Below are 15,980 nucleotides of genomic sequence, written 5' to 3'. Positions count from 1 at the left end.
ATGAACGAATAAAGAAGATATTCCATATATACAATGGAATATTACTCAGCCATAAAAAAAGAATGAATCTTGCCACTTGCAACAACATGGATGGACCTGGAAGGTATTATGCTTAGTGAAATAGACAGAGAAAGACAAATACTGTATGTTATCACTTATATGTGGAACCTGAAAAATGAAGCAAACAAATATAACAAAACAGAAACAGACTCACAGATATAGTGAACAAACTAGTGGTTACCAGTGGGGAGAGGGAAGGGGGGGCGGGGCAAGATAGCAGTAGGGGGTTAAGAGGTACAAACCACTATGTATAAACAAGCTACAAAGATGTAACGTACAGCACAGGGGATACAGCCAATATTTTATAAGAACTTTAAATGGAGTATAATCTATAAAGTACTGAATCACTATGTTGTACACCTGAAACTAATATTGTATATCGACTATACTTCAATTAAAAAATAAAATAAAAAAGATTAATAGGCTTCAGAAACAAAAACATCAACAGTAAATTACAGTTCCATTTATTAAGAAAGACAACAAAATCTGAATCATATATAAAATAAATAGGAACTATTCACCAAATGGAACTACAATTATGAAACATTTAGAAAAGCAAAAAAATCTGAATTAAATTCCCTTCTAGATAAAACTAATGGTCGTTAAAACCATGTCACACTAGAATTTAAACATATATATACATATATATATCTCAACATAAATACCCACAAATTAGCAAGCAATGTCAACATAAGCCAATTTAATTAGAGAAAGTTCTAGAGGTGGCCAATTGTATTTACTCAAAAAGTAAAAGCATTTTTGTTTTTTTAGTAAAACTATTAAAAGTCCAAATATTTCATAAACTTAAAATTCCTTTCCACCATTTACAAGTGTTTTCAAATATGAAATTAACAAGGGATAAACAAATGTTATTTCCCCTGCAAAGAATTACAAGAAAATTTCTGTAATCTTCTCAACAGTGAATGTCACTTTTAATTAAAAAATAAGTCAAGCTCCATGGGGAGAAGAAAAGTGGATGGAGAGAAATCACACTATCCGACCTCCATCCCCTATATTCATTCATCCCAACTCCAACTGGAGACTTTCACCAGGATAAAGATAAGAAACGACCAGGGCTGTGAAGCTGCCTCTCTGGAAAGTCTAGGGATTTAAGGTACACAGAACACGGCCAAAAGCCAATTTCACACGTGTGTGAGAGCACACGACTGAAGTCCATCGACTCAGTACCTAGAGCTCCGAGACTAGTTCAATGACAACATTAAACATCAGGTTGCAATTCAAGTAAGCAAAAGGCAGTACTAAGATTATCCTAGAGTTAATTCAAGCAACCCACAAGTTAGGAGATCCTAAAAAGGGGAGGGGAGGCTATTACAAACTTTCTAGAGACCAACCTGGCCATACATACCAAGAGCACTAACACTTAGCGCACTCTTACTTCTGTGATTCTGCCTCTAAAAAGTTCACCTGAGAAGACACCCACTGCTGAAAACAAAGACTTAACTACTAAGATAGTTATCTCAGGAGTGTATAAAACAGTAAAAACTGGAAAACTAGATATCCAACAATAGTAGGGAAATGGTTCAAGTATAATATATCATCAGTAGGAAAACTATGTAGCTGTTAAAAAACACAGGACCTAAAATATACAAAATGAGGCTATTTCAGGTTTTTAATGTATGAGAGCTACACAAGCACTCACATGGCAAAAAAATACATAACGTACCTTCAAATGTAAACAGGGATGGTTATCTCTAGCTGGTGAGATTACATATGTCTTTTCTTTTTTTAACGTTTCCATCATGAATATGTATTTCCTCTGCAGTAATTTCTAACAATAAAATTTATAAATAATCTTCCATTGATCCTGCTGGCCTTGTGGCCCAAATAAAACTTCATTAAATCTTAATTCCATTCATTTTCTTCATTAATAAAGACAATATACAGGGAAAAAAAAAAGAGTGATTTCTTAAACCCACCTAGAAAAAAAACAAAACAAAACAGGACAGTCCTTTAATACGTCCTGGTGCTAAAGAAAGGCAAAGCTTAACTTGCAGTGATTTGTACTTGGATCTGTGAGAAACCAAAAATAAAATGAGAAAGAACACTGACTAGACTCCTCCAGATAACCCAGCGCTGCACGCTCCCGGGTCAGGAGGTGCACACAGCTTCTCCAGACAAGCGCAGGTGCCCCCATTAGGGCAGAGGTTGCGAGGGTGTGGGGGTAACCACGAGCCAAAAGGGTGCCCAGGACGGGGAGGGGTCCTGCAAGGCAGCAGAGAAGAGTTTCAAGAAGGAAGAGGTATCAGCCAAATATTGCTGGGAAGTGACCAAGTGTGAGGAGTACAAAGAAAGGGTCTCTAGGCCCCTCTGTGCTATAAAAAGTACTCAGGTGAACCTGTGCTTGCCTAATCACAGTTCTCCACCTGGCAAGATCACCGGTGGCCTCCGAAACCTCACTCTGGCAGGGGGCGGAAGTCAGACAGTAAGGAGATGATAACAGGGAAGGGGAAACAGAGGCAACAGCGGAACATCACTGGTTCAAATGGGAGGCAGGAGGGACAGTGGGGTCACGAGAAGTGAGGAAACAAACATATCTGTAAGCAGAAAAGAAGCCAGTAAAAGAGGAAGGCCTCCCAAGGGACCAGTGAAGGCAGAAATGTATAATTTTGCAACTTGATTATAATATTTTATTAGAAAGGAAGTAAATTAACATTCATTATGCCAGATACATGAGTCCTTCGTGTGTCTCTCTCCCTCTCTCCAGAGCCCACAAACTATTTAAAGTGTACCACATGGTGACCTGTCTAAGTTTAAAACTAGAATCTCTGGACAGGATGGGGATTCCACATTTCCAGATGATATTTCCTAAATAGTTCCTAACTTATTTTAAGATACACTAAACCACTACTTGTGACCCAGATGAACAAGTTCACTTCACATGAACAACAAAACCACCATTCATCTTATTAAACTGGATTTTCCACCTTAGGCTAAATGAGAAATTTCTTAAAGCTCTCCTATAAAGTCATGCCCTTTTCAAAGTTCTGAAGAGACTAGGAGTCAGAGAAGTGGTAGAAGAACACCACAGGGGGACTGAGAGGGGAGGATGAGAGAGGCAAGCTTCCTCTAATACCCACTGCAGGAAATACACTGGTCTTGTGCTAAGAGAGAATAGCAGGAACTCACCTTGATGTGGGAGAGGCCCATTTTGAATGTAAGAATTAAAGTAGCATTTCTCAAATGTCCTGTGATGTTTGAGATATTCAAAGGGCTTTAAGGCTGGGACTGTAAACTCTGAGCCTAATAAAGAACGTTAATGGATGCGATGCCGGATTATCCAAGACTCAGCAGAGATGAGGACACGGGCTGGTATCAGAGAGACCCTGGGCGATCTCAACACCCAACTATCCAGCACTGAGGAGAAACCACCCTCCCTCCCCCACCACACAGCGAATGTAGATGGAAAAGACCCTCAAAGAGGCAAACGCGGAGCAACAAAGTCGAAAGAGAACTTCAAGTCTCCACTAAGGTCTCAATGCTAAAGCCAAAGTATGGGTCACACCGAGGGCCACACCACCTTCTGGCTTCCGGGACCTCACTCTCCTGGCCACCCTCTCACTTGTCTGGCCACATTTCCTTCTCACTATTCTTCAAAAGTTGGGGCTCCCCGTGGGCTCCGGCTGGGCTTCTGCTCAAGGTGGACACACTCATTCTCAGCTTCCTGTCAATTTCACCTACCCCCTCACTCCAGATGGAAACATCTACCTACCCAACACTCCACGCAGATGACCCACAGGCTCCTGAACCATCAAGGCCAAAACTCATCCAATATCCCCAAATCAGCTCCTCCTTATAAAGAAAAACAGAGCTTTCTACCCAGGGACCCCTGGCACCCATTCTGGACTCTCTCTCCTACAACTGAACAGTTACCCATCACCAGCCCTGTCACGCCCATCGCTGCAGTGTCTCTCAACAGCAGCTTTTGCTCCAGCCCACGGCCTCCTTCAGCCAAACTGAACCCCAAATGTGTCCTGCTCCCATGCCCTCTCATCTCCGTGACACCGTTTCTGCACCCTCCTACCTCGGGCAGGGCCTGGCACCGGGAAGGTGCTTACCAGTAATGTCTTACATTACCGCCCACTTTTGTGAACGAGGCACGCTGTTCTAAGAGTTCTGCACATGTTTCATATGGTCCTCACAACATCTGCATTTTAGAGATGAGCAAATTCAGGCATAAGGAAGTTACCTAAGCTGCCCAAGGTCCTAAGCGAACCTGGATTCAAATGCAGTTGGCCTCCAGAGCCCGTGCATTAACCACTAAGTGCTCTACTGCCTCCCAGTAAACGTTATTAGTCTAAATAAAGAGTCGACCCCATCAAATGAGATAAACACTGAAAAGCATCCATACAATTTTGTAATTAAAATATCAATAGTGATGTAAGCAGAAACCTCTCTCATTAGGGGCTAAGAAAAGAGTATCATTTTTAATAGCCACCATTTAAAATGTGCTGTGGGCCAGGCCCCATGCCAAGTGCTTTACATACGTCATATGTTCTAATCCTCACAACACTAAGTAGATATTACTATCCTCATTTTACCGAAGAGGAAACTGAGTCAAAAGAGGTTAAGTAATTTATACAAGGTTATACTACAAAAAAGTGGCAGTAAGTAATTAAGACTCTGACTTAATTCATCTGACCCCAAGCTGGGCCATCAATCACAATACCAGGACTGATAAGTAGGTTTCAAGTCCAATGCCAGACAGGAAAAAAAGATTCACATGCCATGGACAGTGTATTTTAGCCACCGACTTCAATAGAAGCACAACTAAAATGGATTTTACTGAGGTTACCTTATTTCCCATCTCTTCAGTAAGGCAACTCCCACCTCAGCACCCTCATCAGGGTATAAAGCAAAGACAAGTGGAATTTCCTGCCAATGGTTTCTTGTTTGTTAATCGAATACAACTCACAGTGCAGAGAGACTTTCAAAAACTTGTTTCACTCAACAAGTTTAAATGATCAGAAGAGAAATTATGACAGAAAGCATAAAGTTTTAGTTGCTAAACGTGCATTTTAGGCAACATCGGTACTCAAAGACGAGAGGAAAAGGAACAACATGGGCAGATAATAATTTCACGGACTCATTTCCATGAAATTTGGACTTATTTCCAAAATTCAGACTTTGGCTGTATTTCTACTCACTTACAACTAATTAATACATCGCTCCATTTTCAAAATCATGATATAAAATCGCGGGAACTTCCAACATGCTCCCTCTCCTTTTAACAAATAAGTTCATCTTAGTCCCGAAATTGAAAGAAATTTATCTCTTTTTTGTTAATTTTTTTTAAATTGCTGACCTACATAAAAACCAAATTAAAAGTATCCCCATATTAAGATGTAATGATCTGGGGTTTAATTAACAGATACTTAAGAAAACAAATCATGAGTGATGACAAGATTAAACGAACACTAAAAGCTCAATATGAAACTATAACATCCAAACTCAGTGTAAAGACTGGGAGATGTTCTGAAAACAGCATTTTTAAACAAACAGCACAAAAGTCCAAATGACAAATGACAGCGCTTTGCAAACTATCATCACCAAACATTGTTCTATAGTCCCCAGGACTACACTTAGGTATATAATTATACACAAAACGAGCTGTAGACCTCTGGTCAAATTTATTTTCTGTATGGAAAAGATAATTTAAGGATTTCTATGTTTATCAGAAGAACTCCACGGAAATTCCATTTGCTAAAAACCCCATCTTTCCTCCATTTCTTTTTTCATTTTAATTGGAATGTCGTGGTGAAAAAAAATTTTTAATTCTAAAGCCCTCTTACATGGCAATATTATTTGACAAAAACATCCCATAGATCTGCCATGCCTATTAGGACCACCCTTTCTCAGACATTTGTCTATAACAAGGAGGAGACAGAGCAGTGGGTAGAGAGGGAAGAAGAGTCAAAAAGAAGCATGGAAAAGTTAACACGGTCCTGACCACGTTTAGAGAAAAGCTAGAGTTGAGGCCAGTGTGGTCCTAGGACTAATCATAATGTTCCAGGGTGATTACATGGCATCCCGTTTTAACAGCTTCAAAGGTTCTTCAACAACTGAGTAATAGAAACAAACAGCATCTCTGTGAAGCGAACTAGATGTCATTAAAAACCCTCAGGAGACGGCTAAGAGCCTGCCATTTGGCACTTGGCTGCAGCCAGAGTAGCAGAGATGGTACTAGAGCTGCGCTCCTGCACACTAAACACAGGCACTGAAACAAATTGCACACAGCAAATTTAATTTCCTGATTGTTAACACCAGACAGGAATTACAATCAGCCTCTTTTTCATTGTCTTTAAAGTAAGTTAAGCACTGCTTTGTGTCATTGGCTGTTTAACAGAACAAGACAAACTCACCAAATGAAAACAATTCTCTAGAACCCAGAAATCCACCAGAAGCCAGATTAGGTAGCACGTGTTTTCTGTCTTAGAAAAGCACTTAACCCTTAACCAGCTGCCTCTGTCAATACTTCCAGGCATCTACTGCCCAGTTCCTAAGTGCCCTTCCACCAACTGGCCCGAGCTTTTTCACTTCCCAGCGAATTCTGAATGACCCAAATCCTCCCAATCCTTCGAGGTCCACCTCAAAAGTTACTTCCTTTATGAAGCCTTTTCTGATCCTAATCAGAAGAAAATCCTTAATAGCTGGTACCTCCATATGACACTTAAGTCCTGCCACATCTTACAGCCTACTGCCTTCTCTAATTAAGTTCCCTGCGGGCAGAAACTGTATTTGCACTTACGTGTGTCTCACTTCCCTGCAGTAGCTACAGCTATGGCCCCAAAAAGCAGGTGCGCTCAATCAGCATCTGTGACCTTAGTACCCAGAGGCCAGTGGCAGCCATGATTCCAGTCCATCTCAATTAGGTCACAGAAATTCTTCCCGGACCTTTACTAGTAAGTCAACCCACTGCCTCCTTACTCCCAGAGAGTAAATAGGCTTGGAGTCATGAAGTATGACTGCACAACAGGTCCATATCCTTTGAGAATCCTGAAATGAAATGAGGGAGCAGGAAGGTGCGCACACCAGCAAGCACTGATGGAGCATTCATCTACACGTGGGATACAAATGCTCAGATTCCAAGCTGACCAAAACGAGGGCTATAGGGACAAACCAACAGTCATCACCAACCCTGGAGTTCTGCCTCCCGCCACCTCCCAGAGCGGGCTCACCTGACACAGGAAAGTAGCAATTCAGGAGCTTTCCTGCTTTCAAGCAGACCGCAAAGAAGCTCATCATTCAACACTCTGCCAAGGCTGTCATCTGCTAGTTGAGAATTAAACTACAGACGTCGGATTTTTCAACAAAGGCCCCCTCACCAGCTGTCCACCGGTTATGGTGTTTGCACAATTCAAAACAGCACAACAGGCGTAGATTTATTCCGGGTGGTGCCTATCAAGGGAAGTACAACTACGTGCCGCTACATTATCTTGACGCCACACAATTTAGTTTATTAAAATATGAGTGAAGATGATAATCCACCCCACCTCTGGAAACTTAGCAAGCTTGACACAAAAAATACCACTATTTCATTTCAAGTGTCGGCACATACGCAAGTCTCTCCCTCCCATCTTCTTTCTGAGATATGTATCCTTTGCAAACGGAGGAGTAACGCAAACACAACCCAAACTCAAAAACGGCAAACTACCAACACGTTCCCAGTGCCAAACCCAAATTATCCAGGCCTCTGCTCCAGACGTGAGAAGCCCCACCATCTTGAGGGCGGCCAGGGAACTCCGGCTCCGGGGACGCGAGTGGACAAACACCAGTGGCGGGCGACCAGGCCGAGGCCACAGAGCAGGCCAGACCCGGGCCAACTCCCACCGGCGGCTGGGGCAGGGGCTGGAGCCCGAGACGTGAGGAAGAAACCCGGCCAGCTCGTCCCCTCCCGGCCACGGGTCAGCCGCGGCCGAGCCCCAACCCCGGGCCGCCCGCCCCGGCTCACCCCGCCCCGGTGGGCAGCGGCGCGCCCCGGGCCCGGCCGGGCCAGCTGCTCGCCGGACGCCCGCGGCCGCTCGGAGCTCACTCGCGGCGGCGCGCGGCGGGCCCGGGGCCGCTCGGTACCATCCTCCCCGCCGCGCCGGGGGCAGCGTCCGGCTCCGCGGGGCCGACGCGAAGACCAGAAGCCAGTAGGGCTCGCGCCGCCGCGACACGGGTTGGTGTCCGGGTCCGGCAGTCGTAGTTTCCGGGTAGGAAAAAACACCACCGCCAACGCCACCTTAACCCCCGACACCTGGCGTCCGACGGCGGCGCGGCCGGGACAAGACTCCTCAGTCGCGGGTGGCGGAGACCACGCCTCCTGGCTGGGTCACGTGAGGGGGCTTGCGCGTGAGTACGTGGGCTGCGTGCGTGCGGGCGTTGAGACCGGGACGTCGTTTTGTGTGTCTTTGTGAGTGGGATGTTGTGAGAGTGTGCGTGCGTGGTGCACGTTTGTGGATGTGTGTGTCAGTGTGTATCATGTACAAAGCCGTGGCTGGTGCACATACGTGGATCTCTGAATCTGTGCGCGAGTTTAGTGTCTGGTGTGAGTGCAAGATGTGTGCGTGTGTGTCTATGTGTTTCTCTGCTCCTGTATTAATCACTGCTGATGAAAGTATCGCTTGGTACAATCAAAATTATGAAATAATTTTGTAAAATGATTTAAAATAATTTTGTAAAATAAATTTGGCATTGTCCAGTAAACTTGAAGATACACATCATCTCTGGAGAATATGTGTGACCCTGGAGAAACACTTGCGTATATGCACAAGTAAACCAAATAATGTTGATAGCGTCACTATTTGTACACACGAAGAACTGAGGGGAAAAAAAAACGCCCATACAGTCAAATGTAAACCTAGACTTAGGTATATTCATAAATAATCAAATACAAAAGAGCTGTGAAAATAACTGAAAACAGCTGACACACAAGGGGGCGCAACCTCAGGGAGCAAATCAAAAAAGGATTCATTGCAGCATAATTCCATTATATAAAATTCCAAAACATGCTAATCTCATGGACATATTGTTTAGAGATGCATACATAATTGGTAGAACTCTGACAAGCACCATGAGAAAAGATGCACAAACTTCATGTTAAGTGTTAAAATGATGGAATTGGGGAGGGGCACACAGGGCACTTCAAAGGTAAGGGAAATGTTCCCTATTTTAAAAAGTCTCATGGGTACACAGCTATTTAATAAATTTAAGTTACTGTTTATATTTTATGTGTAAGTTAAAATTTTAATTTTGTATCTACTAGATAGCTAAGAAAAACAAAAAACGGGGAGGAGGGATAAATTGGGAGATTGGGATCGACATATACACACTACTATATATAAAACAGGGGCTTCCCTGGTGGCGCAGTCGTTGAGAGTCCACCTGCCGATGCAGGTGACACGGGTTCGTGCCCCGGTCCGGGAAGATCCCACATGCCGCAGAGCGGCTAGGCCCATGAGCCATGGCCGCTGAGCCTGCGCATCTGGAGCCTGTGCTCCACAATGGGAGAGGCCACAGTCTCTCTCTCTCAGTCTCTCTCTCTCTCTCTCTCTCTCTCTCTCTCTCTCTCTCTCTCTCTCTTCTCTCTCTCTCTATATATACTAGGCTTTACGGGCCGTGGGGTCTCTCTTGTAACTGTTCATCTCTGCCATGCAGCATGAAAGCAACAGAATGAATGGGAGTGGCTGTGTTCTAATAAAACTTTATTTACAAAAGCAGGTGGTGGGCCAGATTTGGCTGCCGGCCATATTTTCTGACCCCTGCTTTAGGCTGTGAGAAACTCAAGGCTGCATCCCATGGTCGACTGGAAATTTATGGTTGAAAGTGACAAATTCTCTTAAAACATGAATCAAATATTACAGCTTGAAATGCTGTAATCCTAATTGCCTAATAACTAAGAACCTTCAGCCATGTCCCACTTAAAAAATTCTCTCCTCTTCAACTTTTCTCTAATAAAAACTCTTCAAATCTCATTATCTTCCTGAAGCCCAAGGTCTAAAGCACCAATGCCTACCATCCTCTCCCTTCTCAGTTCTCTGGGGAGAGTTGGTATAAAACGGTGCTTTGAAGTGGGAACTCTGCGGGTGTAAAACGGGGTGGCTGCTATGAAAAACAGTATGGTGGTTCCAAAGAATTAAAAAGAGACCCACCATGTAATCCAGCACTTCTGGGTATACATATTAAAAAAATAGAATCAGGATACTGAAGAGATATCTGCACTGCCGTGTTCACTGCAGTACTATTCACAATCGCTGAGATGTGGAAACAACCTAAATGTCCACCGACAAATGAATGAATAAAGAAAATGTGTATACAAACGATGGAATGCTACTCAGCCTTAAAAAAATAAGGAAATTCTGTGCAAGCTATTATATATAAAACAGATAAACTACAAGGTCCTACTATATAGCCCGAGGAACTATATTCAATATCCTGTGATAAACCATAATAGAAAAGAATATGAAAAAGAATGTGTATATATATATATATGTATGTATTACTGAATCGCTTTGCTGTATAGTAGAAATTAACACAACACTGTAAATCAACTATACTTCAATAAAATAAATTAAAAATTAAAAAATATTTTTTTTAAAAAAGGGAAGTTCTGCAATATGGGACATGGATGGACCTTAAGGACATTATGCTAAATGAAATAAGCCAGACACAAAAAGACATGTACTGCCTGATTCTACCTCCAGGTGGTACCTAAAAGAGCCAAATTCATAAAATCGAAGATGGGAAACGGAGGTTACCAGGGGCTGGGGAAATGGGAGATAGGGAGTTATTCATCAATAGGCGTAAAGTTTCAGTTAAGCAAGATGAAGAATAAGCTCCAGAGATCTGCTGTGCAACACTACCTAGAGTCAACAATCACGTACAAAATTTAACAAAAAATTGTTCGGAGGATAAATCTCACGTTGAAAGGATAGATCTCACGTTAAGTGTTGTTACCACAATAAAAAGTAAAAAAAAAAAAAAAAAAACTAAACTAAAAAGAGTGGGGCTTTGGAGCTAGAGGCCTGGATTTGAATCCTGGCTTCCCACTTCAGCTCTGTGATCTCGGGCAAGACACATCTCTGTGCATCAGCTTCCTTTTCGTGTCTCAGGGTAATAGTAATACTTCCCCGCAGGGTACCTGAGAAGATTAAATGTATTGTTCTAGGTGAAGCACTTAGCACAGTGCCTAGCACCGTATTAAGCACTAATTAAGGCTACCTATTATTATTCCCGCTAGACTAGGTTTATTAGACACATTCAAGAAGTAATACATTTTACAGGCTTGCTTAAGGGTACCTTGTACGTAACAGCTGAATACATGTGAGGTGCTATAATTACTCCACTGGGCAGTTGAATCCACATTTAAAAGTGCTTTGTCACTTTTGGTGTATCTTACACTCATTTAAGTCTTGAGCTATTTGACTTTTCATATTTTTACAGCTTCCTATTTCTACTGGGTTGTAAATAGGCTGAAGGCAAAGTCCAGGACATGTGCCTTTTTACAGTCCCACCAGCACTGTTCTATATATGTAGCCTGGACTCCACCTATATTTAGGGCAGAGAATTAATACGGTTTAAAGGAAGACCCTTCCACAGACTACCTCGTCCAGCCCCCTGCTGACTGGTTCACTTAAACACACAGAAAGGGCTCATTTCAGAATGAGTCACTCTTATTTACAAAGTACTAAGCGAAAGTTTCCACTTGAAATAGTGACCGTGTGCATCACCCCCTCACTTTCCAAATCAGGAGAAAATGACCAGACTCCTCCTGCATCCCGCTTGTCCACCACCCAGAGCAGATGCCACCAGAATTTCAGGTTATTTCTGACGACAGACTCTTCTTAGTGCTTAGAGGAGATTCCTCTATATTTAAGAATGCTTACCAGTCTTCTGGCTGCCACTCCAAATCCAAGAAACTAGATTTCTTTCAGCTTCATTGACTTTTTATTAAGGGAACAAGCAGTTTTCTTCTGGCAGGGAAACCATGCAGCAGGTGCGTACTTCTGTAGAGGAAATTTAAACCAGATACCTATCCCTGCACACAACTCATTATTCTTTTAAAGAGGGGCAGGCCTCAGAACCTTCCAAGAGGGTGATTCCACCCCTAGAGGTGGCATTCTGTATTGGCAACCACCAAGAGGTTGCCTGGGAAACCCTGTTCAGAGACAGCTGTGTCACTTTTAAAACAAACTTCTCCCTTTAAGAGCTAATGTGTATTATTACAATTCTGTGTCATGCGGTGGTTTGGAGCTTTTGTTTTTATACTATGAGAATTATTTTTTCCTGTTTTCTGATAACTAAACAACCATGGTATTGTATAAAGTTAGGAAAACTTAGAAAACTTTAAAAAGGAAAATTAAAACCATCTGTAATCCCCTAACCCAATGGTAACTACTGATGAGATTTTACTGTATTTCTTTTTTTTCTCTAGCATTGCTTGGGATTTTAAAACAAATTTGGAACTATACTTAATATTATGCAAGGATAGCTATCTTCATACTTATTCTTTAATTAAAACATTCCCCTCTACACACTTTAAACACTGAATATTTTAACTTCTGTACTTAATATTTTTATATAAATTTTTGTTTTTTAATTATTTTCTTAGCATAGCTTTATAGAAATAGGATTATTGTGCCAGAAAAGTAAAAAGATTTTTAAGGCTCTTGACACGCAGCCCTGATCTGCTCTCGGCAAATGTTATAATTTGTGCTTTCATCAATGCGGTACATTTCTCTGGACATTCATAGTCATAAAATGCTATATTTGCCATAAGATGTTCACCTTTGCCGATTTGACAAGAAAAACATTCATTCTGTTATTGAATTATTTTCTATTTCTTTGATTATTAATGAGGTTGAATATTTTTCATCTGTTGTCCATTTTTAAGTCTAAATGGTGAATTGTTCATGTCCTTTGTTGTATTTTTAAATGTTTGAATTTTCTTACATTTTCTTGTTTGAAAAAGTACTTAATTTTTTTTTCAAATTTGTATTGGTAATTTGTCTTTCTTTTTCTCCCCCAGCTTCATGGTGATATAATTGACACATCACATTGTGTAAGTTTAAGGTGTACAACGTGATGATTTGATACAATATGAATATTGTGAAATGATTTGATACAATATGAATATTGTGAAATATGTGGTATTTTACGTCTGGCTTCTTTCCCTCACCATAATGTTTCCAAAGTTTATCCATGCTGTAGAATGTATTAGTATTTCATTCTTTTTTTATGGCCAAATAGTATTCCATGGAATGGATATACCATTTTTGTTTATCCATTCATCACCTGATGGGCATTCAGCATTTTTCTACATGATTTTAGATTTTAAAAATTAAACTTTTTATTTTGAGATCATCACTGATTCACATGTAGGAGTAAGAAATAATAGATCCCTCCAATGGTAACGTCTTGCATAACTATGGTACAATACCACAACCAGGAAATTTACACTGCAACAATACACTGGTTTTTTACAGATTTCACCAGTTTTGCCTAATATTGTGGTTTAGCTCTAGGCAATTTTATCACATGTGTACATTTGTGTAATCACCCCTGCAGACAAGACACAGATAGATTCCACACCAAAGAATCCATTGTGCTGCTCTCTTATAACATTCAGCTCCCTTCTCACCCTATTCTGAATCCCTGTAAACCACTAATCTGTTCCCCATCTCTATAACTGTCATTTTAAATTATATATTTTAAAAATTATATGTATAAATTGACTCATACAATATGTAACCCTCTGAGATTGTTTTTTCTCCACTCAGTATATATCCTTTAAGATCCATCCAAGTAGTTTTATCGGTAGTTCATTCTTTTTATTACTGAATAGTGTTCCATTGTATGAATGTACCACACTTTGTTTAATCATTCATCTGTTGAAGGATATTTGGATTGTTTCCAGTTTGGAGTTAACATGAATAAAGGCGCGATGAGCATTTGTGTATATGCCTTTGTGTGAATGTAAGTTTTCACTTCTCTGGGATAAAAGTCCAACAATGCAGCTGGTGGGTTGTATGATAATTACATGTTTGGTTTATAAGCAGTTAATTATTTTCCAGAGTAGTTTTACCATATTAGATTTCCATCAGGATTGTATGAGTGATTCACTTTCTCCACATCACTGTCAGCATCTCCTTCTAGGCACCATGGTTTCTGATGAGAAATCCAATGTCATGCAAGTCATTGCTCCGTTACAGGTAATGTGTCCTTGCTAACTACTTTTAAGATTTGTTTGCCTTTAATTTGGAGAAGTTTGTGATGTGTCTTTGCATGGATTTCTTTGGGTTATCTTGTTTGCGGTTCACTCAGCTTCTTGAATCTATAGGTTTATGCCTTTGGCCAAATTTGGTAAACTTTCAGACACTTTATTTTAATATTTTTTTAGCCATAGACTTTTTCTTCTCTCCTTCTGGGACTCCGATGACAAGAATGCTAGATCTCTCATTATTGTCCCAGAGGCCCCCGAGGCTATCACTTTTTAATTTCAGTCTATTTTGTGTTTAGCAGATTGGGTAATTTCTATTGATCTATCTTCAGTTCACAAATTCATTTCACTGTCATCTCCCTTCTGATATGTAGCCCATCCGTGAGGTTTTGGGTTTTTTTAAAATTTCAGTTGTTGTAGTTTTCAGTTCTAACATTTCCATTTGTTCTTTTTTTTAAAGATTTTATTTATTTATTTATTTATTTGTGCCGGGTCTTAGTTGAGGCAGGCAGGCCCCTTAGTTGTGGCTCCAGGGCTCTTAGTTGTGGCTTGCTGGCTCTTTAGTTGTGGCACGTGGGCTCCTTAGTTGTGGCATGTGAACTCCTAGTTGCGGCATGCATGTGGGATCTAGTTCCCCGACCAGGGATTTAACTCGGGCCCCCTGTATTGGAAGCGCGGAGTCTTATCCACTGCGCCACCAGGGAAGTCCCCTTATTTCTTCCTTGTATCTTTGTTTTGCTGGGACTTTCTCATTTGTTTCTTTCCTTCCCCAGTCCTGGATTCAGGCTTTTGTCCAACGAGCATGCTGAATCAGGGGTGGCCGAGAGGTTTGTCCTCACCCCCAACCCCCTCCCAAATGGCCAGCTGGCTAACAGCCAGATGCACCTTCATGCCCTCGCCCAAGACACCACAGGCATGTACACCCAGCCCCAACCATTCCTGAGTGCCCAGGCCTTGGCTAGAGTGTCCACAGGGTGGGAGCAGGGAGACCAAGAACCTAGCCTGGGGTTTGAGGAGGGGGAGACAGGACTGTGCATGAGTTGGACTCCAAGCCCCCATTAGGCTCCACTGTCCCATCAGGCTTCACTTGAAAGCACAAATTCAAAGATAAAATTAAGAATTCCAAAATGGCAAAGATAGAGCATTAAAGTCCAAGTGCAGGGAACTTCTGGGCACAATCCCCGTGTATGTTTATTCTTTTGTTTCTCACTCAATTTTGTAATTTTGTTTCATATAAATGCTAAAAGCTCTTGTTACTTATAGGTGATTTATATTTGTTTCTATTGTGAATAAAATTTTCCCATTATAATTTGCTAACTGGCTAGTAATGAGAATATAGAAAAGTCATTTTTTAGTTACTTTTGATGGCTATTTTAGTATTTCTTATCTCACCACTTTAGTAAAATTTAGTAAAGTTTCAGTATCAGTTCTTAGGTTTTCTACATATAAGTCATGTGAAGTAAGTCAGAAAGAGAAAGACAAATACCGTATGCTAACACATATATATGGAATTTAAGAAAAACAAATGTCATGAAGAACCTAGGGGTAAGACAGGAATAAAGACACAGACCTACTAGAGAATGGACTTGAGGATACAGGGAGGGGGAAGGGTAAGCTGGGACGAAGTGAGAGAGTGGCATGGACATATACACACTACCAAACGTAAGGTAGATAGCTAGTGGGAAGCAGCCGCATAGCCCAG

The 15,980-nt window shown here is 41.3% G+C and overlaps 1 protein-coding gene across 3 annotated transcripts in view; it reads right to left on the bottom strand.

Annotated features, from left to right (window-relative positions):
• Positions 1-8,321, bottom strand: part of TMEM248 (transmembrane protein 248) — a 32,155-nt gene extending 23,834 nt beyond the window's left edge. The window contains exon 1 of one of the 3 annotated variants that reach the window (XM_060032196.1): positions 8,030-8,321. Coding sequence is in view for 1 of the 3 variants with exons in the window: in XM_060032195.1 (XP_059888178.1) it covers positions 1,745-1,822 (78 nt within the window). In the remaining 2 variants the exon portion in view is untranslated. Of the gene's footprint in view, positions 1-1,744; positions 3,405-7,256; positions 7,982-8,029 lie in introns of those variants that run through there. The other 2 variants (XM_060032197.1, XM_060032195.1) reach the window with 2 other exon arrangements.
• Between the last annotated feature and the right edge of the window lie 7,659 nt (positions 8,322-15,980).

Source organism: Delphinus delphis, chromosome 15, assembly GCF_949987515.2.
Source record: "Delphinus delphis chromosome 15, mDelDel1.2, whole genome shotgun sequence".
Lineage (NCBI taxonomy): Eukaryota > Metazoa > Chordata > Mammalia > Artiodactyla > Delphinidae > Delphinus > Delphinus delphis.
The sequence above is the reverse complement of the archived record's forward strand: the minus strand, read 5'-3'. Positions and strand labels throughout refer to the sequence as shown.